The following is a 27,487-nucleotide window of genomic DNA, read 5'->3' as shown; positions in this document are numbered from 1 at the left end:
GCGCCTGGGTGGCTCAGTTGGTTAAGCGACTGCCTTCGGCTCAGGTCATGATCCTGGAGTCCCGGGATCGAGTCCTGCATCGGGCTCCCCACTCAGCGGGGAGTCTGCTTCTCCCTCTGACCCTCCCCTCTCTCATGCTCTCTGTCTCTATCTCATTCTCTCTCTCAAATAAATAAATAAAATCTTTAAAAAAAAAAAAGAAAGAAGTCAAAATGCACTGGTGGATTCACTCTACACTTCCACAAAGAAGGGCCCTAGGATAAACTGTCAAAGGCAGACACTTCATCCCCTTCCCCAACCCCTCCGGAGGAAAAGGACTCCATCCACTAGGCAGAGCCCTGCCCTGGCTCTTACCCTCTGCAGGAAGAGGAAAGGGTAAGAGGGCAATATTCTATTTCTAATGTGGCCTGGGCTTTCTTTTAATTCTTTTAAACAACAGCTGCCACATTCTGTGGCATTCTGAAAAACAAGTTTAGAGGGGACAATAGAGAAATACAGGATGAACAATGCTTACTTATTTTGTTAAATGCTACTAATTTTAATGATTGGATAATTATTAGCTTCCAACATAAAGGTTTTACCTTTTTAGAAGTTTTGCATCTTGAAAAGGTCTTGATAAATACTGATGTTGCACAGTCTAACGTGCATAACTTTATTTATTTATTTTTTTTTTAAAGATTTTATTTATTTATCTGAGACAGAGAGAATGAGAGAGACAGAGAGCACGTGAGAGGGGCGAGGGTCAGAGGGAGAAGCAGGCTCCCCGCGGAGCAGGGAGCCCGATGCGGGACTCGATCCCGGGACTCCAGGATCATGACCTGAGCCGAAGGCAGTCGCTTAACCAACTGAGCCACCCAGGCGCCCTAACGTGCATAACTTTAAATATACTCATACCGCTATGAGACTTGAATTAGATACCTTGATAACTAGTATTCGGTCTTCCTTCTTGAGACCCTCAAAAATCAGAAGACCACCTTCATTAGACAGTTATGTTAGAAAGGACCTCACAGGTTGCTTCTATAATTTAAGTAAGTTTACATGTGCCAAATAGGGAAATTAAGAAAAGGTTAACCGAAATGCAAATTATAAATGCTTAAAATTAAGTAACACATTACCACTGGCATAAAGAAACCTCAAATTTAGTTCCAAGAGGACTATCCAAATGTTAGGTCACCTTAAAAAGTAAGTTACTTAAAAAGAGAAAGTTAAAATAATTAGTGATTAAAAAAAAGTAAAAAACAAGTAATCACAATAGCATTAGCTTCAGGATAGGATACTGAAAGGCGAGGTCTTTCAAACACAAAGTGACACGTACGGTATCTTTTAAAATGAGGACATAAATTATCTTTTATTGTTTTTGTATAATTCATAATAATTTCTACTAAGTCACCTATATCTTCTCTGAAAAAGTCAAGATCTAAGTTGTAAAAACTAAGATGGAAGTGTTTCTCTTGTGAAATTAACTGTCCAATAAAGCAAACCTTTGATCTTGGCTTCATTATCACTAGTTTTAATATAACTAACTGAGATAACCAGGCCAGAGGAGACTGTAAAGGCTGATTACAAGATCGCATTTTTCTTAAAGTATACTTTGCTGACATGAATGCAGACTATACTTGGTCATAACAGTGCACTACACTTTCTGGCTTCTCCAAAGTAACCTTTGTTTTGAAACCTAGGACCCTAATATGCTTGAGTTTAAAAAAATAAAATAAATAAAATAAATAAAAATAAAAGGGAGGGGGGTGTATGGGTCGTTTAGTTGGTTAAGCGTCTGCCTTCGACTCAGGTCATGATCCCAGGGTCCTGGGATGGAGCCCTGCGTGGGGCACCCTGCTCAGCGAGGAGCCTGCTTCTCCCTCTCCCTCTAACCTTGCGCCCTGCTTGTGCTCTTACTCACTCTCTCCCTCTCTCTCAAATGAATAAATAAAAAATCGTTAAAAAAAAAAAGACAATACTTTTTCTGTAAATTTTCATTCTGTTCAAAATGACAAAAAACCAGCCTCTAACACAACATAGTTTGTTTCAAAAGCTAAAAAAATTACCAGCATCCATAAATACATAAAAGTATAAATAAATATTTAGTAGATAACACAGGTACATTGTGGAGTAAGAGGCAAACATTTGGGAAGAAATAAAGTTAGATTTTGCCTCAAAACTAATTCCTAATGAATTCCAAATAGAGGACTACAATGTAAATAAATCAAACAATAAAAGGACCAAAAGAAAATACGGGTGAATATATTACATACTCTTGGAGCCCAGACAAGTAAGAAACAAAATAAAACAAAACAAAGAGTCTGATTCAAAAGGAAAAAAATTCTAAAAAAACAGAACACATCAACAATTTTAACTCCTAAATTCCAAAAAAATTATATCATAGATATTTAAAAGCAAATAACAAGTGGGAAGAGAGGCTTTGCAACAAACATGAAATATGTATAAAAAGATCATACCAAATCAATAAAAAAAAAGAAGCCCTTCAACAAAAATGAGTGAAAAAACTCAAAACGTAAAATAAACAAGAAATACAAATGTCCAAAAAGCATATGAACAAATACTCAAAGCTACAACTACTATCTCAAAACAGCAGTTCTCACTTAAAGAATGGTCCATAGATTCCCCAGGGGTCCCTGAAACCCTCCTTAGGGAGTTCCTTAGGTCAACACTATCTTCAAAATAAGAAGACATTATCTGCTTTTTTCACCGTGTTGGCATTTGCACTGATGATAAAAAACAAAAACAAAAAACATGGTAGGTCAATCTGCTGGCGCCTCAGCATGAATCAGGGTGGTGGGACCAAACTATACGAGCAGTCATTCTATGTTTCAGACCACGATGTGTAGTAAAATAAATAAATACATAAATAAATAAATAACAGTTTTAAGAATATCCTTGGGGCGCCTGGGTGGCTCAGTCGGTTAAGCGTCTGCCTTCAGCTCGGGTCTGGATCCCAGCGTCCTGGGATCGAGTCCCGCGCTTCGGTGGGGAGCCTGCTTCTCCCTCTGCCTGCCGCTCCCCCTGCTTGTACGCACACACTCCTTCCCTCTCTCGGACAAATAAATAAAATCTTAAAAAAAAAAAAAAAAGAGTATCTGTGACAAAGCTCGGTATAGGTATATTAAAGACTGTTTATTAAATCTTAGTTCTTGACTGCGCGTCTTTACACCAGTGTCTGTGACTCCATGTGGAGTCAGAAAGCCCCTGTGTGGCACACCGCAAACATAGGGTGGTTGTCTTGAGGAAAAGCCCTTGCAGCACCTGGTGTAACTGTGACCTCAACGAGCTGCTTTTTTTCCATTCGACACCATTTTTATTTGAAGGAGTGACCAACAAACTATGGTTACTAAGACTTGGATATCTGACAGTCATTTTTTCTAAAATGAACACAGTGAAACTGTCACCTCAAGGAAAACAATGGACAGGACTTGTTGCCAACAATGAAATTCAGATTTTCACTTGAAAGCTTGATTTTGGTTTTTTTTGAAAACTTGAAGTCATCACTGAGTCTATGACAACTTTCTAACAGACTATTCTGACGAAATTGGTGGTAATATTAAAGAATGTGATTTTGTTTTGTTTTTAAGTAGGCTACACCCCCTAGTGTGGAGCCCAACACGGGGCTTGAGCTCACGACCCTGGGATCAAGACCTAAGCTGAGATCAAGAGTTGGATGTTTAACTGACTGAGCCACCCAGGCATCCCATGAGAGTATGATTTTTAAATTTTGTATAATGAAATATGTCCACATTTGGGATATATGTTTAACTAGGTAAACCAGTATTTTCTAAATGACCAATATATGATGTTACAAAATCACGCATGGGTAAAAAGATCCCTTCAAAGTGCAAAGCAGGGCGCCTGGGTGGCTCAGTCATTAAGTGTCTGCCTTCGGCTCAGGTCATGATCCCAGGGTCCTGGGATCGAGCCCCGCATCGGGCTCCCTGCTCAGCAGGAAGCCTGCTTCTCCCTCTCCCACTCCCCCGCTTGTGTTCCCTCTCTCGCTGTCTCTTTCTCTGTCAAATAAATAAATAAAATCTTAAAAACCAAAGTGCAAAGCAGATCAATGGATTTTAATGTAATGATTTGCAAAATTCCTTGATATGGTTTCAGATTTCACACTGCAACTAATCTTTAAGAAACTACCATTTGTCAATTTTCGGTATAGGGTCAAATAAGAATATCCACAATTATTTTTAAAAAGCTAGTAAAATATTCTTCCCTTTTCCAACTCCAAACGTGTAAGCCATATTTTTACATACTAATCAAAACCACATATGACGACAGCAGACAGGAGAATCTAACTGTCTTCCAGCAAACCACACATTAAGATTTACAAAACAATGTAAAATAATGCTGCTCTTCGCATTATATTTCTTTTCTTTCGGGAAAACATAGCTATTTCATAAAAAGAATATGTTAACATGTGGTGTTATCTTTAAAAATGCATTAACATTTTAAAAATTTCTCAGTTTTAACTTCTAATTCAGTAAATATCAACAAATGTGACTCACATACATAAAGGCTCTACAGTGTCCTCAACCATTTTTAGGTGTAAAGGGATTCTAAGGGCTAAAATTTGAGAAACACTTATCTAAGTTATGCAAATTAAAGCAAATTTTCTATCAAATTTGCAAAGGCACAATAATAACCAATATCCAGTACTGTAAAGATAGAGAGAAACTGTCATCTCATACCCTGCTGAAAGAAGGGTAATGTGACAAAATAGTTCTGAAGGAAAATTTGACAACATTGTATCAAAAAACTTTTAAAAAAAATGCAAAAGCTTGGAATCAGCAATTCTGCTTCTAGGAAATCTGTCTGAAGGACAAATTAGAGATGTGACAGTAATTATTTTAGTATGAGGCTATACAGCTATACTTTAGAATAATATAAGCTGGAAACAACCTAAATTAGAGAAAGAATTCAGCTGTGACAAATTACATTGTATATGAAAAATTACTACCTTCATAGTACATTGTGAAAAATTTTAAAACAGGTTATAAAACTGTATGTACAGCAGGAACCCAATTTTACAGATATGAAATATACCAAGGCATTAACAAATGGGTATTAATAAGGTTTGGGTGTTTTATTTTTTTTTTATATATACCTTTTCTTTAAGTTTTATTAGTTGTTTTAATTACCAAAAGTCATACATGGCTTAGTAACAGGTGAAACAATATAAAACTCTAATAAAGAAGAGATGCCATTCCCATCTCCGTAAAAACACATCCTATCCAATTCTGTCCTCCCCTTGACAGTCAGTGTTAACAGCCTGGTAGTGTATAACCATTCACACGTTAAAGACCCATGCTTACACCCCAATAGGCAAACATCTATCTGTCCATATGCTTAATCAACAGACACACTGATGTCCCTTGTTTATTTACTTTATTTTTACAAAAATGGGGTAATACAATACCCCTGGATTTTTTTCTACTTGCTAATATAAAATAGGCACATCTACTTATAAAAGTTGTTTGAGAATTTTTAATACTGCAAGCAACGCTGCAATAAACATCCTTGAACACATATCCTAACATTCTGATATTTTTTTCACCCATAGGAACAGAGTTCCACAAGTGAGTTTGCTGGCTATATATACACTCTTAATTGGTAAATACTGCCACATTATTCACCAGCAATGTAGAAGGCTCATCAACACTGGATAGAATTTTTGCCAATCTGATAGAAATTGTTATTTTAATTTGCATTTCCACACCTGCTATGGGGACTGAGGTTCATTGGTTTACTAACCATTTATATTTCTTCTTCCTCTATTCCTCTTTTCCTATTTTTTTATTACTATCACATCATGCAAATGATTTTTCCTAAAGTTAGAATCACAGCTCACACCATATTTAAGACTATATTCCAAATGAATTGAAGGTTTAAATAATCAAACACAGAACAATCAAATTATCAATAAGAATATATAGGGGCGCCTGGGTGGCTCAGTTGGTTAAGCCACTGCCTTCAGCTCAGGTTATGATCTGGAGTCCCGGGATCGAGTCCCGCATCGGGCTCCCTGCTTGGCGGGGAGCCTGCTTCTCCCTCTGACCCTCCCCCCTCTCACGTGCTTTCTCTCTCTCATTCAATAAATAAATAAAATCTTTAAAAAAAAAAAAAAAAGAATATATAAAATACCTGTATGAACTTGGGATCAGAGAGATTTTCTTGAGCAAGAAAATTCAGAAGCAATAAAGGAAAGACATTTCACTACATTAAAGTTTTACCTGTAGTTTTTCACTTTTAAATCATGAACAGGCATCGCTTTGGGAATTTTTTTTTACAAGGTTTTTTGTTTGTTTGTTTTTTAACTGTCAGCAGATACTAACAATGCTATCATTATTCCAAAGTCCTACGATAAGACATGTCGAAAACTTCATCAGACACAGGTGCTGAGCTCACAGGGGCAGAGAACCCAACACAACTGCCTTTCGATACCGCTGTTGCTACCACAAACTAGAAACTGTGACTGCCATTCCAAATTTGCCGACTCCTACTTCCATATCCTGTCCGCCAAGGATCATCCCCTCCACTAGCCTATTTCCTTGACGACGGCCCCCCTAAACACACAGTCTTGCACTGGACTCCCCGGGTCCCAGGGCCCCGCCACCCGCATCACAGATGCGGTGGGTCTGAACACTGAGCCTCCCCTGCAAGCGCACGCTGTGTTACAGTCTGGGAAACGAGAGAACTCACCTAAATGGGGAAACAGATCAGTGTCCAACTGATGTTTCTGGGTGCACAGTTTCACCAGTCTGTGCAGGCGACTTATGCAGGAGAAGTGTGGAGAGAAGGCTGTGGCTTTCATGAGGACCCGGTCAGTCCGGGGCGGGTCCGCGGCGGGAGCCCTACTGGATGGCCGGAGGGGCAGCGGCCTCGCTTGTGCTACAGTGTGTGTGGTGGGGGCCACTCCCTGCATTGGTAGGCTGGTGCTCGGAGGTGGAGGGGACTTGCAGACTACACCCTGCGGTGGCGGTGGCGCTGGAGGTTTCAAGGACGAGGCTAAAGGTGACAGGTGGGAGAGCTGCGGCGGGGCCTGCTGCTGTGAAGGCGCAGGAGGGGGACTAAAGTGCTCTTGTCGGACTTTTAAAATCTCCGTCTCTCTCTGGCGCTGCCGATTCTGGGCCAACTTGCTCTGCAACTTCTTTCTCACAGTTGCCCCTTTCTTTAGGTCATCATCTTCCTCGTTGAAAGCGAATGGGTCTTCCAACTCGGTTTCCAGATAGTGGAGAGGGACCCTAGCCCCGGGTGGAGAGAGGGACATTCCATCCAGCCCGTTGGGCATCTTCAAGGCCAACGGGGGCACCGTCAGGCTAAAGGCCATGGTATCCATCTGGTGCCTGACCTTCACCTCATCTATAGGATCATTCTTTTTCTTCCTCTCTTTTTTCGGGATAAAGCCAAGTACCTGCAAGTGGCTGTTGCAGTACCTTTAAAAAACACACACAGGGAAATGTTTATGATATACACTAAGAGAAGTTGAATATAAAACTACATAGTATAAAATGTGAATCCTACCTAATATATTAAAAATGCATGACTATAGGAACTATTGGCATTCATGGATTTAACATAAACAACTTCTACTACTCTCAAGCATGCCTCAAAGTCTGCAATTTTCCTAAAGCAAATAGGTGAGTTGTGTGTGTGCAGAGGCTGCCAGACAGCAGCGAGTCATTCCAACACTGAGTGGCCCCGGATGACCATCCAGCTATTGCTTCTCACTCTGCATTGTTATTTTGTATTCACAGCACAAAAAGAACTCATCAAGTCTAAAGGATCTCTAAAAACTCCGTTATGGAGAGGAAAGAAAATCCTATCTATATATCTATATATATTCCAATGTCATTCAAGTATTTGTAGATCCACAAAGATCTTATGACATAATCCCTAAAAATACCAAGTGCCTACAGTGTATTCTACACACACACATACACACACAGATTGAGAGAGAGAAATAAAGAATACAGAGGGAAGGAGAAAGTAAAATAATAAAACTAGTTAGAGGGATTATAGATGAAATGAGTTCCTCAACAGCCAGAGAAGTATGTTTATACCTGCAGTAGGTACTAAAATAATGCCCTTTATACAGATGAGGAAGCTAAAGCTGATAAAAATTAAATAACTTGCCCCAAACCCCCGCTCTGGAAACAGAGCTGAGACTCAAACGAAAAATCTAAGCTCAGGAGACTCTCCACAGTCTTCAGCAATGAGGTTACTTTTGTAATGTAAATGGTATTTTAAAAATACTAAAAAGGACAGAATCCTTCTACTCAGTAAGAAAGAAGAATGCATGTTGTTCCCATAAACCACACTGAAAACCTAGAGGCGTTTAACTGGTAGTAAAGTAGTGTTTCCCAGACTGGGATTCCTCATGCAGTTCAGAAGATTAGCAAGTATGCCATAAAAAGAGTATTCCATGCTTAAATAAGTTTGAAAAATGCTGGATTCAACAGAATTAGACAACGATTTTGTTGTTTGTTTCTGCTGAACAACTTCTCAAAGCATTTTGTATGAAAACGTGCATTGCGCTTCAAGGTGGCAATGTACCCATCTGGCAGGGTTTCCCAAACTTACTTGAAAAGGGCATCTATTTTTATTGTAGTGCACTTGTGCTATCTCCACAGAACACAGTTTGGGTAAAAATGGCAATAAAGTAATTAATGTCAATCTTGAAACTCACTGGGCCGTATCAGACAAATTTTTAAATAACTGTTAAAAATACAGATTCACCAAATCATCAAGAGACATGGTTTTGTTGGCTTGTCTTAGAAATAAATCTCTCAGAGACACGCCTCCATTTTAATAGGACTATTAAGAAAAAGCTTTCCGGACAGTAAAAAGAATCTACACCGTGTGTGTGTGTGTGTGTGTGCACGCACACTCGCACATACACACCTAGCGGGTTTAGGTTAGGTCTCACATAGACCTTAAACAGAATAGATTTATAAAGCTGTGGCCAAAAAGGAAAAAGTTTCAGGGATAACTGCATGATTTTTGTTATTGTTTTCAAGTCATTTTTAAATTAACAAAAGGATTAGTGGGGGAGAAATGAGGTGGGATAGTTTTTAAATTTGGAAATGAAATTTTTCTGCTCATTACACATGGGCAGCCTGAACAGGTAACTGAGCCTGCTCTGTGCCACCTCACGTAACAGGGCAGAGGCTAATCTGCACGTCCAGCCCTCCTTCAACCTCACCCTCAACTCCTGCTCCAGCTACTCTGTCAGCACTACCACACAGAGTCTGAACTTGTAAAACACTTCCTCTTCTAGAAGGAAAGAATTTTCATAGCTAGAATTACAACAGCTTACTTCGTTATGATCAGTGTTTAAAAGAAGTATGCAAATATGAATTGAATAACTATATAGGGGAGTGACTGCTAATGGGTTCTTTTGAAGGGACGAAAATGTTGTAAATTAAACTGTGATGAAAGTTGTACAACCCTGTGAATATACTAAAAAATACAGAATTGTACACTTCAAATGAGTGAATTGTATCAGATGTGAATTATGTCTTAATTAAGCTGTCTAGGAAAATGGTAAACATATAGGAAACAAAAAACTTGACAAATCACTACTAAAAAATATATAAAATTAGAGTAAACAAATTTTAAATTATATAAAATAACCAATTTAATAAAACCACTTACCTCTGAGAAACCAAGGCTACAGTAATAAGCCTTATTAGCCTCCCACTGCACAAGTACATTAGAAAATGAACTTTACTTTTTAATTATACCAGTACTCCTACTGAACATAACACTACTCTATTTCAAAGAGGTAGAATCCCTTAAGTTAGCATTTTTAATACATACCAGAAGTTAGACACCAGAAACTAAGAAGCTTCCTTTAGCTGACCACCAATTAGATAATTTTATCAATTAAAAGTCATTGGGAGTTTGTTTTCTATAATAATACATAAAACCATCTCAAATTCCTAAGTGTCCAAAGAACAACTGCATTAACAATAATGAAAGCTTATTTTCAAAAGAATATCAATCTTTTCTATATTATGTCATATAATGTAGTTATTAACTATCAATATTTATATACACGTTAGACCTTATATCAATTCAACCTGGATTTCTTGAGGCAACATAAGAATATTACCTCCTACTGATGTCTACTTTATCTCCAAGCAACCCTACAAATAATAAAAATATTAATACCATTTGCATTGGTTTGAACCAATCTGAAAAGATTTATGTAACTTAGTACTTAAGCTTAGTTTCTTTTGATACAGCCACACAAGTCCTTCCCCTTCTTTTCTTGTTCTAAAAAGAGGAAACTACTTTGAATATCAAGGTGAAGACCTATGATTCAGAGAATTAATATTTTGGAGAAATTCAGAGCAACTCTTGTTTTACTTCTCGCTGCTAGCTATTAAGATAGTACTTGCTTCCGCTGAAATGGAAAAAAAAAAAAAATCCAATGTGGACAATTGCAAATGTGGTAAACTGAATTTAAGACAAAATTACAGGGGTGCCTGGCTGGCTCAGATGGAGGAGCCTGCGACTGTTGATCTCAGGGTCATGAATTTGAGCCCCATGTTGGGTGTAGAGATTACTTAAATAAACCTTAGGGCGCCTGGGTGGCTCAGATGGTTAAGGGTCTGCCTTCAGCTCAGGTCGTGATCCCAGGGTCCTGAGATCGAGCCCCACATCTGGCTCCTGGCTCAGGAGGGAGCCAGCTTCTCCCTCTCCCTCTGCCTCTCCCCCTGCTCATGCTCTCTTCTCTCTCTCTCTCTGTATCTCTGTGTCTCGAATGAATAAATAAAATCTTTAAAAATAAAATAAACTTCAAAAAAAAAAAAAGGGACAAAATTATAGATGTGTTTATAGTGGAGCTTGGAGTAAAAACTGAATCCAAGTTCATCAATTCTTCAAGTTAAAAAAGGCCAGGGGTAAGAAACGGGCATGGTAAGTCTGCTAGAAGCTGGACAGATATGTTTAGCCAGGTACAGTGGTCCCTTTCTCAACTGAGATTAAAATTTTATTCCTTGCCTCACTGAGCAGCTGCTTCTAACATTCAGGTATCGTAATGTGAAGCTTTAAGTGCGCATTAGAAACTCCAAGGGAGTATTCCCAAATCACCACATGATGCTATACTCATTTTGGTGGGAGCTCTATCAACACAAATTATTTATTTCACCATAGAAGTGTAAAAATTGCTCACCATGACATATACAAAACATGACTTCTTTTCAACCCATTTATGCAGGTGACATCTGTTTATGCATAGGAACAAGGATGAAGGCTGTATATACATATTTTAAAGATTAAAGTAAAAAGTTCACATTCTCTACCTAAAGTTAACAGTATTTGAAACTTTTGGGGAATAATTACACATCTCTCTGTAATATCCGACAATGCCCACACGGTTTCTGGAGAACCGAAGAAAAAGGAATGAAAAAAAGATTATATATGAAATAGTCTGAATTTTCCTGAGACCATGAAAGAGGAATAACTATCCTAAGACTCTTTCTCTAAAAACATCTCCATGTTTTTTAATTCAACCAAGTAAAAATTCATAATCCTAGTGATAAAGCCTACTCTTACTATAAACATACCGTTTCTCAATTATGTTAAACATACTTTATATGGAACTCTTTTAACCAAAAGAGGCAAGATTACAGAACAATGCCAAACACTGCTTAGAAGTCTGAAAGTACATCTTCTCAATAATTCAAGTAATCATTCTTTTGAATAATTCTTTTTCAATAAGTACATACCCTTTGCTACCTTTCCAGCACAGATTAAAAAATTCCAAAATCATTACCATTAATTACAACACCTAAATAGTTCCTATAATTTCTGTTGTTTAAGCAGATTTCTATCATAATCAGGAACTACTTTACATAAGACTGCAAACCAAACACAAGCAACGATTTTGAGGAAAAATTTCTTTTAAAGTCTATTAAACCAATTAAAAAAAAAAAACCAAACACACTCAAACATACTTTTCAAATAATTCCCCACTCCTCCATTTTCTAAAAACTGCCATCTCTTGTCTTTAGAAGCATTCCAAGGTTTACTTAGATTATCCCAGAACTCAATGCTTAAATTCACATTTACAAAAAGAAAAAAAGAAAAAAAGAAAATTCCAGGCCTACGAATGAAATCAAAGATGGATTTCCATCATTAGCTCTTACCGACGATCCTCTGATTTGGGGATGGGGTTGGTGCAGCGTTGGCTGTTATACTTGGCCACATATTCACATTGCTTGAAGGGGGCAGTCTTGTCCTCCAGAACGTGTCTGATACAGAAAGCGTACCCGTTGAGTCGCCGCTGCTTGCACAGTTTGGGGCTATATGAGCACAAGGGCTTATTGTCAACCTCAGAGAAGTGTATATGTTTCCCTTCATACATCACGTGACTCTATTCCTTGTGAACATCAGCTAAAAGACCACCACAAAAAAAGAAACCCAAATGATAAATCAGAGAGTATAAGGCAGATTTAAGTTGAGAATTTCACTGAGGGACTTCTGGCCCCACAGCCATACCTGATTTTAAATCTTCTGCACCATTGCAATGTTAAGAGAACCCCAAGGATACCACAGTTTGGAATGCTGCAGAATCAAGATGAAGCAGATTGTCTACAAAAATATCAAAAGGCCTAGTTAACAAATAGAACCGAGAAAAGCTTACTTACCTGGGAAGTCAAATACTAGGATATCACCCTTCCTAACAGGATGGATTCTCCTTTGTAATCCATCATCCCAATATGAAATTAAAATAGTAAGAGACATTATAAAATACCAAGTTACCTCCCCCCTCCAAATTGAACCAAGTAATTTTTACTCTGGGAAGGTTCTTTCAAGTACCTCAAACCAGCGGGGCTCTTTCAAACAAATTAAGGCGGCAGGTCTTTGTATTTTATTACTGGTGGTTGAATGCTACATCTATTTTCAGAATGCAAATCTCTTCACAATACCAATGGAATGAACCTGTAGACTTAAAACGTCCCTCAGAAATTTGACATATTGATATGTTGACAAAATATTTGGCCATTTACAACAAATGTTTCTATGAAATACAAAAAGGGGGGGCAAATTCCTGTTTTAGAAGTCATTTTCCCTGTAATTATTTCCCCACATTTATCCCATCCAAAATGTAAACTTCTTGAGCCCAAAGAGTAGTCACCTAACTACACTTCCACCATCCAGGGCATGGCTATATACCACATGCTGCAGCCAATTACGTAAATAGGGTAAGAATCAGGACTTAAGAAATGTTTGGAGTTTTAGTAACAAATGGAAGGAAGAAACCACGTAACACCCACTACTTCTCTGCACACAGAATGGCCAGCAGTAACATTTCCATATTATAACACCAAGACAGTCTACAGTGAAAACTGATTTGTCAAGTCAGGCTGTAGTGGGCCCCTGTGGTTTAATCTACTTTCTCCAGAATCTACAAGTCATCCAGATGGGCTGATGGAATAGCTTGAATACTAACTACAGAAAAACTCCAGAACACGCTCTTCTTTACAAAACTGAGCATGAAATTCCTTATACCCATAAATGTCAAGACACATATCTGCTTAAAGGAGTCAGAAGACACGTTTGCCAAAATCTGCCACTTAGTGTTACCTTGAATAAATAATACAGCCTCAGTTTTATCATCTGTAAAATAGGGCTAATAATAGTAGCTATGTTATCATCAGGTTGCTCTAAGGATACAAAGCATGCAACACACCAACTACCTTGCTTAGTGCATGTTAAGCACTGAACAAATGAGGTTATTAAAAAATGTCAATGCTTCTTATTACTTACATTCTACCTGTTGGTGATAGAGAATTTCTATTGCCTTTGAGTATTTCACTGTAGCAGAAAAAACAACTGAAGTATTAGCTTAGTTAATAAAAATCACATTCATTGCTGAGTAAACCTAATTAGATATCAATGTAAATCAAAAATAAGAGCTTTCGGGACGGCTGGGTGGTTCAGTCAGTTAAGCGTCTGCCTTCGGCTCAGGTCATGATCCTAGGGTCCTGGAATCGAGTCCTGCATTGGGCTGCTTGCTAAGCAGGGAGCCTGCTTACCCGTTCACCTGCCGCTCCCCCCGCTTGTGCTCTCTCTGACAAATAAATAAATAAAATCTTAAAAAACAAAACAAAACAAAAATAAGAGCTTTCCCTTTTTACTTTATTAGGATACAAGGAGAAAAAGTTGTATTAAAAATTTAACTGCCCTAAAGGTCTAGATGCTCAAGGACAGGAAATATTTCAAAGCAAACCCATGCTTTTTTTTTTTCCTTTTTTTTTTTTTAATAGAGAGGGAGAGAAGGGGAGGGAGAGAGAGAATCTTAAGGTGGGGGGCTCCATGCCCAGCACAGAGCCTGACGTGGGACCCAGATCTCAGAACCCTGAGATCGTGACCTGAGCCAAAATCAAGAGTCGGACACTTAACCGACTGAGCCACCCAGATGCCCCATGCTGTTTCATTTTTATACTCTCTTTGGCTTGCTCATCCACCTGGTCAGTATTAAATATTTCGTAAATTAGTTCAAGTAAACCTGTATGAACTTTGGGAAAAAAAATACACTGGATATAAGTGAAAAAAGTAGCCAATATATCTATCTTATGAGAATATTTTATAAATCATAGAAAGACTGGGGGCAGGGATGGGAGGGATATGAAGGACAACCTTCACTTTTAAGACATATTCTAGATCTACAATCACATGTGATGTATCTAGACTGATGATTTCCCCTTTCTTTCCAATTTTTATACATCTTTTTTTTCCCCCCATTTGAATTGGCCAGAACTGCTGGAATAATGTTAATAATAATGGGGACCACTGTTATTCCTACCATTGCTTACAGTCAATGGTAGAAATAACACAAGCTTTTACCATAAAATTTATTTCCTGTTATGTTAAGGAAGTATCAAGTAATTCCTGTTTTATTAAGAGTTGTTTCTTAAAAAAAAAAAAACTCAGAATGATGGTTAATTTTACCAAATTCTTTTTCAGCTTGAGAGAAAATCATGTTTCTCTTTTGTACTGTTAAAAACATGGCATTTAGTATTTCCCAATACTGATGTATTTAGTATTCCTGATACTTCATAGTGAGAACTTGGTCATCGTGTATTATTCTCTTTGCTAAATTACATTTGCTAATTTTTAGGATTCTTGTAATTTGAAAATGGTCTAGAGCTTAGGGGTTTTTTAAAATATTTTTTCAGAATTTGGTATCAAAATAATAGTTCAAAAAGTAACTTAGAAAACCTTTCCCTTTTTCTATATTCTGGAACAAGTTAAAAAGCACTGTAGTTATCATGTTCCTTAGAAGGTTGCCTGGGCCTCACAGTGCTTTTTTGTGCACATCAGGTTTTGAAATTTACCTGCACACAATTTAGCAATATGTCCACTTACATTTAATTTCCTAAATACCTGTGATTCAATCTCATATTCTGTGTGCATTCATACACAGGTGACATTTGTAAGTTCTCCCTTTGTTCATGATTAGGCTCAACAGGAGTTTATCTGCTTAATATTGTTACCAACATCTTCAAAAATACAAATAAATAAAAAAGCCAGATCTCTTGGATTTATTAGTACCTCCATGTATGTTTTCTAGATTCATCAATTTCTGCTTTTATATTTGCTAGTATCTTCTTTCTACTTTCTTTTTTTGTGGGGGTTTTTTCTGGTAACTTCCTGGGCTGAACTATCTATCTCAATCTTTTCTTGCTTAGTACTTTATTTTTATTTATGACTTTTCCTCAAGAGTACTGCTTTAGTCATATCCCAGAGGTACAACATAGAATTTTGATTATCAGTACTTTCTAGTTGATCTGGATTTGAGTTTTCAATTTTTCCTTTGGCCCAAGGGTTACTTCATTTTCTCAGACGGCAAAGTTTTATACTTTCTTTTGCTTTAGTTCTAGTTAAGAATAAAGAGCATAAAAAAAAAAAAAAAGAGCATAATCTGCATATATCTCTGCTTTTTGGATTTGACAGATATTTTCTTTGGGGTCTAATAGGTATGCTTGAAAAAGAATGTTTCCAAGGTATGTTGTTATTCCATGTATCATGCTATTAACCTTTTACTTTAAAAGTCTTCTGATCATGGGTCAGCAAACTGGCTTTCAGGACAAATGTGGCCCACTACTAATTTTTGTAAATAGTTTTACTGGAACACTGTCCTGTTCATTCATTTACATGTTATCTATGGCTGCTTTCACATCGTTGTCAGTATAACTGAGTACTTGCAAAAGAGATTATATGGTCACCACACCTAAAAAATTCACTAAATAAGTAAATATACAATAAACTTACTAAAATATTACTTGCTGGTCCCTTTTCAGATGCCTCTCTTAATGGATTTAACTTTTTTGCTCCAATCTGTCATTTTCTTCTAATAAATTAGTTTATCCAATTTATAATTTTGTATTTGTTTATGACAAATAGTTTGTCATAATTTTATCTTTTTTAATCCTTTTAATTTTTATTACATATTTCACTATATAGTCTGTTTTCTTGGAAGATTTATAGTCTATGTCCTTTAGATAACATCTCTTTACTCCACATTAAGAAAATTAGTATATAGTTGACCCTTGAATAATGCAGGAATTAGAGGCACAAACACCCTACTTGGTCAAAAATCCAAGTATAACTTTTGACCTTACTTACCTACTAAGAGCCTACTGTTGACCAGAAGCTTTACTGATAATATAAAGAGTTCATTAATACATATTTCTCATGTATATGTCTTACATACTATATTCTTATAATGAAGTAAGCTAAAGAAAATATTAAGAAAATCATAAGGAAAATACATTTACAGTACTGTATTTATAGAAAAAAAATCTAGTTTGGACCTGCACAGTTCAAACCATGTTGTTCAAGGGTCAGCTGTACTTAGCATTATTGTGATTGATCTCATGTTATGAATGAGAAAAATTTTCATTTTTGTAACCATCTACCCAATCCCCAACTCTGAATTTTTCCCTTATATTTCTACATTGCCACAATATTAATATTAGCATTAATATTAGTTATACATTTAAATTTATTTAATGCTAATCACTAATCCTTTTAACTCAGTTTTCAACTCATCTCTTGATTCAAAAGTTTCCTCCCTTCTCCGGCCCTGTCCCCCACCCTCCCCTGACCTGCACGGCTAAGTTAATGAGAACTAAGCCGAAGTTTTTCTGTTTGGAAACATGTGTCAATTGATATTAAACTATAGCTTGCCTGGACGTAAAATTCTTGGGTCATACTTTTTTATCTAGTGACTGCGTTTTTTCACGTGTTACAGAATGGAAAAGCTTGTAAGGCCAGCCTCTTATTTTATAGGGGGCTGGACTTTTTTTTTTTTTCCATTTTGACCCAATAATAGTCTTTACATTTAAAGACTAGAAACCATTCTAAAATGTCAGGTCTTTTATTGTGGGAAACTCCTAACGTCTTGACAAATTCTTTCTGCTTCAATGATTCTATATGTCAGGGATATCAATTACTGGTATGCTAAATTCACTATGTTTCATATCTATTACTCTCTAGTCTTTCTTAATTTTTACTCTTTTCCAGTTTGGATTGCTCGTATCTCTCAAGCTTACCTCCAGTATTCCCAGCTAGAGTGTGTATCTGCTGCTTTGAAAGTGACCTTCATTTCTAATAATGACAAGAATCTTTTATTTTGTAACCTGGTTCCATCAGTTCACTCTTATCTCTTCCTGTTGTCTTCTCATTGATTTCTTGAGCTTTTGTGTCTCATCTTTAGACTCCTGCCTCAGAGGAGCTATATCTCATCCTCAACTTCACATGCCACCTCCCACCATAGGGAACTCTGTTCATAATTTTCACTTGCTGTGCTGTTTCTGAAAATGATTATCACCAACACTCTTCCCTTGAAGCTCTACTCAATGCTGAACTCGCCTCCCCAACTCACAGAGGCCCACATGCCATAGATTTTCAGGGGATGATAATGTAGGCTTTATTCCTCTTCAGTTGACCAAGATCGGCAGCTGTAAGGCTGCTTGCCGCCAGTTTCTCCTCCACTCTAAACTTCTTGAAAAAAATAGTATGACTGCACAGTCCGTAATTCAGCCTCACCTCTTGCCACTCAGGGAGCCCAATGTACATACCAACTTTGTCATTCCACATATGCGGCTTATTGGTTTTGTTCCCATGGTGGGTCAGCCACTTGGCAGAAGGCTGTGCCCTCACTTTGCCTGAGTTCATGCTCTCCTGTCATCCTTCTGCTTTGGTTCAATTTTCACTGCACTTACCGGCACTAATTCACAAATTCTGGTTATAAGATTTTGTTAGTTATCAAAGAATGAGCTGCTTTTCTGTTTCTCATGCTCCTTATTATTTCTAGTTGGTTTAGAGAGAACAAAGATGTCAGTATTCCACCATCATTAACCAGAAATCTATTTTAAAATTCTGCATAGTGGGGCGCCTGGGTGGCTCAGTTGGTTAAGCGACTGCTTTCGGCTCAGGTCATGATCCTGGAGTCCCTGGATCCAGTCCCGCATCGGGCTCCCTGCTCGGCAGGGAACCTGCTTCTCCCTCTGATCCTCCCCCCTCTCATGTGCTCTCTCTCTCAAATAAATAAATAAAATCTTTAAAAAAAAAAAAAAATCTGCATAGTAAAATATACCAAAATAAAACCAAGATCATAAAATAAATGTATTATCTAATTTTTTATAATAAACACATTACTTTTGTAATCTATTTTTAAAGAATCAATATGCTATTAAAAAAGTTAATAAACTTGACTCAATTGATTTCACTATGTGAAATCCACATGACTCTAGCTTTAATGGCAAGTATTTATTAAACACTTGTGAAAAGCCCATCATTTTCTCAGAAGCTGTGGAAAATATAACAGCAAAAGACGCAATTTTTAACTAATATAACACTGTGTGTTAACTGGAATTAAAATAAAAACTTAAATTAAAAAAAAAAGACAATTTTCACCTTTAGAAGATACAGTCTCTAAGATGAGATGGGTTCAAAAGGAAGTGCACAACTAGAGGACCTCACCCACAGCTCTGAGCACCCAGGCTCCTCTAGTCTCATCAGATCTAAAAGGCTGCTCCCTCTGCCCAGAGCAGTAGACATCTTCCCTCTCTGTGTGCCCCCCATCTCCGGCCAGCTGGAGGCCAGTGCTTCAGGACTCAGCTTAGTCACGCCACATGCAGATTACCAAAGGCTGAGTTAGTTACGTGCTCCATGCATTTCCCTGTTTTGGCAATCATCACATTCTGTAACTGCTTATTCTTCTGTTGTCTTCCCACCTAAAAAATAAAGTTCCCAAAGAGACGAACAATTTTCGGTTCATCACTATACATCCCAGGGCCTAGCACAGTGCCCAGAAGTTAATAGGTGCTCAACAAATACAGCCACTTACATCAACAGCTTCTGTGACAATAACTCTTAATTCCTGGTGGTCTACCTAAAACAAAGGTTACTAGATTCACCCAGGGATCATTAAATAATTCTTTTAAAAATCACTAAATCAGGACTTCAAATAGTCTATACAATAATTTCTAATAGCCACAGTCATACAGCAAGAGAAAGTGTAATTTAGAAACGTGAAAGTTTTTGAATATTCCAGAATATCTCATGAACATCAAATAGATGTCATATAATGTGGCATCCAATGTCTATTCAGCAAATAATGTTTAAAAAATACGCAAGAATGCAGGGGTGCCTGGGTGACTCAGTTGGTTAAGCAACTGCCTTTAGCTCAGGTCCTGATCCCAGGGCATCCAGCCGGCTTCATGCTCAGCAAGTCTGCTTATCCCTCCGCCCGCCCCGCCCCCATGCTTGTGCGCGCACATGCTCTCTCTCTCTCTAATAAATAAATAAAATCTTAAATAAAAGAATGCATTAAAATCTGCCTATTCAACTTCTTTCTAACTCGAAGAATTCATTAATCTACCCAACTGCCCTCCTTCAGTATTTGCCACAAGGAGCCAAAACTCTCACTAATCACCTCTATGACATTATAAAAAGGGGTTTAATTTCAACATTTTATAAACAACTTCTATTGAACCTTAATTTTTTTCTATCTACCTGTGATTTTTTCTTCCCATTTCTTTGACTTTTAGTATTTTAAAATCCTACTAAAAGCCAACTCTGTATCATTCTTTCCATCTTCCTTTTGAACAATCAACACTTCATTTTCAAATCCCTCTTTTAAATGCTCAATTTAGGGGTGCCTGGGTGGCTCAGTCAGTTTAGTGACTGACTCTTGATTTCAGCTCAGGTCATGATCTCAGAGTTGTGAGATCAAGCCCCGCATAGGGCTCTGTGCTAGGCGTGGAGCCTGCTTAAGATTCTCTCTCCTTTTCCCTCTGCCCCCCTCCTCCTTGTGTTCTCTTTCACTCTCTCTTAAAAAAAAAAAAAGTTCTCTCTCTAAAAAAAAAAAAGGCTCAACTTAATCTTCATACTTAGTATTTCCAATCCTCTAATGTATTCAGACTCACTTTGTATACCATAAAAAGTAACAAATGCTGGAGGAAAATGGCCCTCTGCTTCAAAAATCGAACTTCCTACTAAATGAGTATTATTTATATCAAAATCACTACGTCTATTAACTGGAAACAACTATTCATCCGGTCTTCTCTACATTTACAGGTTTTTCTTTTTAACTAAAGAAATCATAACAAAAGCACTAAGGCAGATTTCAGGGAAAAAAGCCTACTTTTTTTTCATTTTTTACATGCAGCCGTCTACAATCGAAGTTCTTTACCCCAACTCCAAAGGTGAAGTTCACATAGCCTTCACTCCTTAACATTTGTTGTAAGATATAGCGGAGGGGCACCTGGGTGGCTCAGTTTGTTAAGTGTCTGCTTTCATCTCAGGTCATGATCTCAGGGTCCTGGGATCGAGTCCCATGTTGGGCTACCCACTCAGTGGGGAGTCTGCTTCCTCCTCTCCCCCTGCCCCTCCCCCTGCTTGTGCTCTTTTCTCAGATAAATAAAATCTTAAAAAAAAAAAAAAAGATATATTGGGGCACCTGGGTGGCTCAGTCAGTTAAGCAGCTCCTTTAGACTCAGGTCATGATCCCAGCATCCTGGGATGGAGCCCCGAATCACCGAATGGAGCCCTGAATCGCCAAATCTGGATCCCTGCTCAGCAGGGATTCCAATTCTCCCTCCCCCTGCTCTTGCGCTTTCGTTTGCTCTCTCTCCCTCTCAAATAAATAAATAAAATATTTTAATAAATAAATAAAATAAAAAGATATATAAAGTCCACATGATCTTAATCAAATTCTTACAGACCCTAATATTTAAACACTACTGCATGGTCTAATCCATGAAGAAGAAAAGCTATACCCTAAGCTCTACTTTTTAACACATGATCAGTATCACTTCAAAAAAGAAGAAAAAAATCCCAACCATACTCAATTTATTAACAGCAACTGTAGATATTACCTTCAGCTGTGGAAATAACTTGTTTGGAATACAAGTGGATCTATGCTTCCGTAAAGAAGAGAATGCAAGTAATTAAGCACTTCTTAGAGCGGCAGTAGAATATACACCCTTATTTATTACCCAAAGGCAAAAGTCAGTTAAGCGGCTCCTTTAGACTCATTACTGAGAACAGTCTCACAGAACCAATATTTTCATGGCAAACATATCCATATACTGGAATTCAAGAGCAGGAAATAACGGTTAAGTGTAAAATCTTAAAAACACCCTCTTAGGGGCTCCTGGGTGGCTCAGTCGGTTAAGCGTCTGCTTTCGGCTCAGGTCATGGTCCCGGGGTCCTGGGATCGAGCCCCGCGTTGGGCTCCCTGCTCAGCGGGAAGCCTGCTTCTCCCTCTCCTGCTTATGCTCTCTCTCTCTCTCTCTCAAATGAGTGAATAAAATCTTAAAAAAAACAAAAAAAAACCCTTCCTTGATATTCTATGCTGAGTTTAATTAGAAAATAAAATGTTTTCTTTCCATAGTTTCTTCTTTACAAATATAGAGGAATAAGACATTAGCAGGGAGAAAAAGACAAGCTTTTGACAAAAGCAACCTATGGCCCTTTCAGTCTCCCCACAGCAACACATAAACCAATCTGACCAAAATATGAACATTATTCTCTTTGGGACTGCCATGTACCACATCCATGTGGAAACTCTGTATGTCATTACTGTTCTTTCGAGTCTCGTGTTTCAGAAGCGTGTTCATTCCACTGCCACAGCATTTTCCCCTAATTGCTATCTGTAATTTTATATTCTACCCCCTTTTAAGAGCTAGACCAACAACATACCTTACAATTTTTTTAAATCAGCACCTAAATTCCCAGAATGTTAGCTTTCTAATATATTTAATACAATGAAAAAAAAAACATTTACTTATCCCAGAGTCATATACTTTCAGGTTTTAAAAAACTTTTCTCCCCATTTTAAGCTTTTGTTGAAGTAAGTTTTAACTCAACTTCATGGAGCTAAAAAAGGTAATGAGATACTAAACAGTTGAGTGTACTCACTAAAAAACAAAAACAAAAAACTAACATCCCACATATAAATGTGAAAAGTGGTAAAACTGGACTCGGAAATGATGAAAATCTGCCCAATGATGTGATCTGAAGAAAAAGATCAAGGGGAAAAATTGTCTATCATCTCAAAACATAAATACTCATCATAAAGTTCAAAATTAAACCAAGTAAGTGCTTACTGAATATCTATGCTCAAACAGCACTGTACAAATAAGTCTGCATAATGAATTTAAATAAAAAATGGCCTTTACACTAGTTGAGTTCCTTAGCTGATTCATTTAAGCATAGTTTACGTAGCAGTTGAGAGCACTCTTCGGCTCTAGCGGGTATCAGAGATGGTGCTCCCATCTGGTTCTGCTAATTAATAGGTGTGTGACCTTGGGCAAATTATTTAGGTTCCAGTTTTCTCGTATGTAAAGAGAGGACTATAACAGCATGTACCTCACTGAGTCGTTTGGGAGAATTAAATTAGGTATTTCATGAACCATACTTAGCACGGTACCCAGCACGTAGTAATCACTTAATCTTAACTACTATTAGAAGCAGTAAGTAGTAGTTTATTGGTATTATCATTTTAATCTAGAAGCTACAGGGCTAAAATGCACTCTGCAGCTGCTCGTGCTTTTTTGAATGGTACAGGGTTATTCTCCATTAAGTCAGGCCCTCCCACCTTCTTGGGGCTAGGGTAACAGAATCCGCTAAGAATTGTTTCCTTTAATCTATATTAAGAATCCAACGTTAAAAATATTTTTTACCTTCTATACAGCATCTATATACTGATATTCTTGTGGTGGAAAATACTAATGAGCAGTGCTTGATCTGGTTACAGCACTGATGAGCTCCATATAACAATCCTTTACAACAAATGCTGAGTTCCTGTCCACGCCACAGTCACTCTCGATCGTTACAGAAACCCTATACTGTAGGACCATTAGAAAAACTAAGTTATAACTATAGTCCTCAAAGTTCTTTTGTTCTAAGACTCTGAAACTAAGGGCGTCTTTGTTGCTAAATTTCACATACACTTTTCCATCCTTATCTTACTTAACCTCTCTGCAGCATCTGACACTGTTGACCACTTTCTCTTGAAAATCTCTCCTTTCTGGCAGCTCAGTGGCTTCCTTTTTCTTGCTCCCACACTTAAATGTCAATATTCCCCAAGATTTTCTTCTTCTTAGTTTGTAGGGATACAAGATGAAATGCCTAAATGCGCCACAAGGGCGGGCCAGGGACAGACTGGCAAACTTTGCTCATCTAAAAGGGACTCACTCAAACCAGCTCCAGCAAGTTGTTGTGATTTTTTAAAAAAGAAAAGAAAAAAGGGGAAAAAAACCGCAGACCCAAGGTTTCTAAATCTTAGCGACTTTTCAAAAGGTCGAAATCCAGGTTTTCCCACAAAATGTTAGCAGCCCATTAAACTGTTAAAATAAAGATGCCTGACTGAACTTGAGCAAGTAAATCTATTTCCTCATCTATGAAATGGCAGTGATAAAGTCACAAACACAAAAAAAATGAATTAAACAAAACATTTCTACAGCCTTTCATTTTACCTTCCACTCTACATCTCCCCCCAGACTACAGGTTATGATCCCAAGTTTCAAGCCACATGCACGAACTGTAAACATGCATAAATGCATTCTTCTGGAGAAGAATCCACAGAGTTCATCAGATTCCCCCAGAAGATTAAGAACCAGACTAAGCCAAATGTTTCTGCTTCTACAGCCTCAGCTGTCATCCCCGTGCGGATGATCCCCCAATCTACGTCGGGCCAGCCTATGCGGACCACTTTACCTCGGTGAGCAGTCTCTCCACTGACTTCTCTCCATTTCCACTGTCAATGCCAAGGCCTCAGTTCCAACCTTCCATCTCTTCTTTGCAGCTGCCTCACTGGCCTGTTCCAGTCTTGCCCTCCTTCACTCCACTCTGTACAACTCGGATCCTCTAAAACGTAAATAATTTACTTGGCCAAAGGCCTTCAGGGTCTGCGTAGGAACGTAAAAGGAATCCAAAATCCAGAGCCCACCACGTAAACTCCTTAGGACCAGGCCAGGAAGACCTCTCCCCCTCCCACTATTTATTCCTATTCCTACTACTCCTACAATTTGCAACACAGAATACTCTTTTGTCCTCAGGCATTTATTCATAGGAGCAGGTCCCACCTCTTGGAATGCCTTTCTAACTCCTCCCATTCGCTTAGGGCAGAAACCCTAGAAATCCTGGAAAGTCCTTCTTCTCTTTAAGGCTTACCCCTAGGCCAGAATAAATAGGTTTTCTTCCTCCAGGCTAATCTATCCCTTATCATTCAATGTGGTGAATGTCAGCCTTTTTTTTTTCCCACTAGACTAAAAACTCCTCAAGGGCAGAGAATGTGTCTTTGTATTACAAGGCCACAGCGACCAAGAGGAAGCTAATCCGGTAAAGTGAATGAGACGACACTGGTTCTGGCAACTCCCATCATGCCTCAGGCAAACATCCCACCCTCCCAAGGTAAGCCCACCAAAATCACAGACTAGGGCTTCCTCAAAGCTATGCAGGACACACCCAAGCAGGCCGAGAACTGCAAGAGCCTCAAAGGAGCAACTAGAAGTAAACCCACTTTGCCCGCTGGTGCACTTACCAATCCTTTACATCTGCCAACTCACAGAATTCAACAGCTAGACCACCATCGAGCTGCTGAGACTTCTAGGAACACACTGCCAACTTTTTACTGGCACAAAAACAGTTATCTGCCCCATGAAGGGTAATTATACTACTCTATCTGTGCTCAAATACTTACTAGTATTAGTAATATCTGCAGAGCCAAGAACTTACTCACATTGAAAAAAATCTCACATCCAGAATAGTAAAAATCTTTAGAGGAAAATATTATATAAAAGTCATGCACCAGGCACCATTCTAGAAACTATGTGCGATTCCTCATTTAATGGCCACAGCAACCCTATGTAAAAGGTATTATTATCACCCCTTTTCACAGATGAAGAAACTGAGATTTAATGAAATTAAGCAATTCGTCCCAGTCACATGAGATTCGAGGCCAGTTTGACGTCAGAGCGCAAATGCTTAGCCAACACAAAACTACACAAAGCTGTTAAATGGAAGATCCTAAGATTAAGTTCCATGTACACGCAATCACACAAGGAGAGAAAACACAACAAAAAATGTTAACAGTGGTTAGTTACCTCCTGAGCGTGAAAAATAGGTCTGAGTGGGATGAAAACGAGCACGTATAACTTTTAGTCAGAAAAAAAGCAAACAAGCCAATAAGAGAGGTGGTATTTAAATGGTTTTAATAAAAAAAGGTTAAGGTGGGTTAATAGATAATAGATAATGAGGACCTACTAAGAGCCAAGCACATAGGCTATCTCATCTAATCCTTATATCAGAAAATGTTATATTTCCATTTTACAGATAAAGAAACCAATGATTAAGAAACCCACCCCGTGGAAGAGCTGGGATCAGAACCCAAAGCCCAGTCCAAATGTGTCTGACTGCAGGATACCACGCGACAAATAAAATTTAACCGAGAAGCTGTTCAAAAACAAACCACATTCTGGGAAAGAATCAGAACCAAGAAGTCTGGCATAGTAAGTGAAGGTGGGAAAAGACAGAGGCCTACGGTTTTTAACTTTCTGCTTTAGTCAATAGTTATCTCTGCAAGTGTCTCAAAAGAGCCAGAAGCATTATCTCTAAAATCAGCCAGGACAGCGAGGACTCTGGGACAGACCCATACCTGAAGGGAGTGGGAAGGAGACTCCACTGCTGTTTGTTTTGCAAAGCAGGATGGCATTAGCATAAGTTACAAGGACTTAAATGTGACTCCATTGTATAAGCAGCAGAGTATCTGCTTTGGGGACAATTGGCTGCCTCCAACCCAGTCTCACCTATTCATCTATTGTTTACAAGTTACCAGGTGTGTGGGGGGAAAAACGGGGTGTTACGTGTCTGACAATATTGCTAACTGTATTCAGATATAAATGACCTCTCATTATTCATAACTACTGTTCCGAACCTGGATAGTGAGAGCTGTGAACCCTTGGGGAATATCTCAGGTAAGAATGAATGGATCAGCACTTTTTTTGAAACCTCATGGTTAATTTTGAGTGCTCTGACTTTGAAATTTTAAAATCCATATAAATTAAAATTTCATTTCTCTAAAATAGTAGTATTTCGTTTCTCCAAAATGATTTGCTGAGGAAAATAGCTGGGGTGGGAGTATACAAATTTCCTTATACAATCTTTCAGAGGAAATAAAATGTGATTATTTCAGACTTACAAATTAAAATAAACATCTACTTTTGAAACTAAATATTTAATAGTGAAAAATACATTACCTTCGCAATTTAAAATTAATTCAATTATTTGCTCTGAAAGTCTTATTAGTTTCCAATAAAATGTAACTTTGAAAAATATCAAAGCCTCCATTCCCTCAGGAATAATAAAGTAGCCCACGAGGTGATTAGATTAGGAAATTTATGTAGGTTTGGGACAGGAGGGGAGAAAGTAGAAAACTTTCAGGATTTGTATATATAAGGCTTTTGAAAGCTTAGAAATGTAAAGTCGACAATATACCTTAAAGATATCAAATTACGGGGCAAAGAGATCTTTTTAAATCCTAAAATGTTCTAGGAAAAAAGACTCACTGAATGATTTCTTCATTCCAACATGCTCTAAAAATAAGGGGAAGCTATAATAGAAGTAACAATTCCGGGTACACAAGTCTATGAAAATATCCGAGTCAATACGCAATTTCAATTCATCAATAAAGTTAAACAACCATTAAATGCAGTTTGCATTTTTGTATGAAATCCATACAACCTCAAATATCAAGCTTTCCTTAAGTAAAATGCTAGCTGGCTGGGTATCTATCATTGTGGAGAAACAGAAGGAGTTTTATTTTAGGCAGACAAAAGGAAAAGAAGCCACACTTAGTAAGAATCACAGAAGGAGTCTCACTTCCACGCCTGACAGAAGTCAGACCAAGTCATGGGTTATCTATTGCTCTGCAAGTGGTAGCTTTTCACTA

At 38.0% G+C, this 27,487-nt stretch overlaps 1 protein-coding gene across 16 annotated transcripts in view; it reads right to left on the bottom strand.

Annotated features, from left to right (window-relative positions):
* Positions 1-27,487, bottom strand: part of INO80D (INO80 complex subunit D) — a 67,661-nt gene that overhangs the window by 38,114 nt on the left and 2,060 nt on the right. For 4 of the 16 annotated variants that reach the window (XM_081813794.1, XM_081813791.1, XM_081813795.1 and 1 more), the window contains exons 2-4: positions 12,517-12,609; positions 12,165-12,411; positions 6,709-7,442 (exon numbers count right to left, since the gene is read on the bottom strand). In XM_081813794.1, coding sequence (XP_081669920.1) covers positions 6,709-7,442; positions 12,165-12,382 — 952 coding nt within the window. In that variant the 5' untranslated portion in view covers positions 12,383-12,411; positions 12,517-12,609. The other 12 variants (XM_081813802.1, XM_081813804.1, XM_081813805.1 and 9 more) reach the window with 9 other exon arrangements.

The sequence above is a fragment of the Leptonychotes weddellii genome, chromosome 3, assembly GCF_054177405.1.
Source record: "Leptonychotes weddellii isolate Sample4059 chromosome 3, ASM5417740v2, whole genome shotgun sequence".
NCBI classification, from domain to species: domain Eukaryota; kingdom Metazoa; phylum Chordata; class Mammalia; order Carnivora; family Phocidae; genus Leptonychotes; species Leptonychotes weddellii.
Note: the sequence above shows the minus strand (reverse complement) of the source record. Positions and strands in the feature narration are given on the sequence as shown.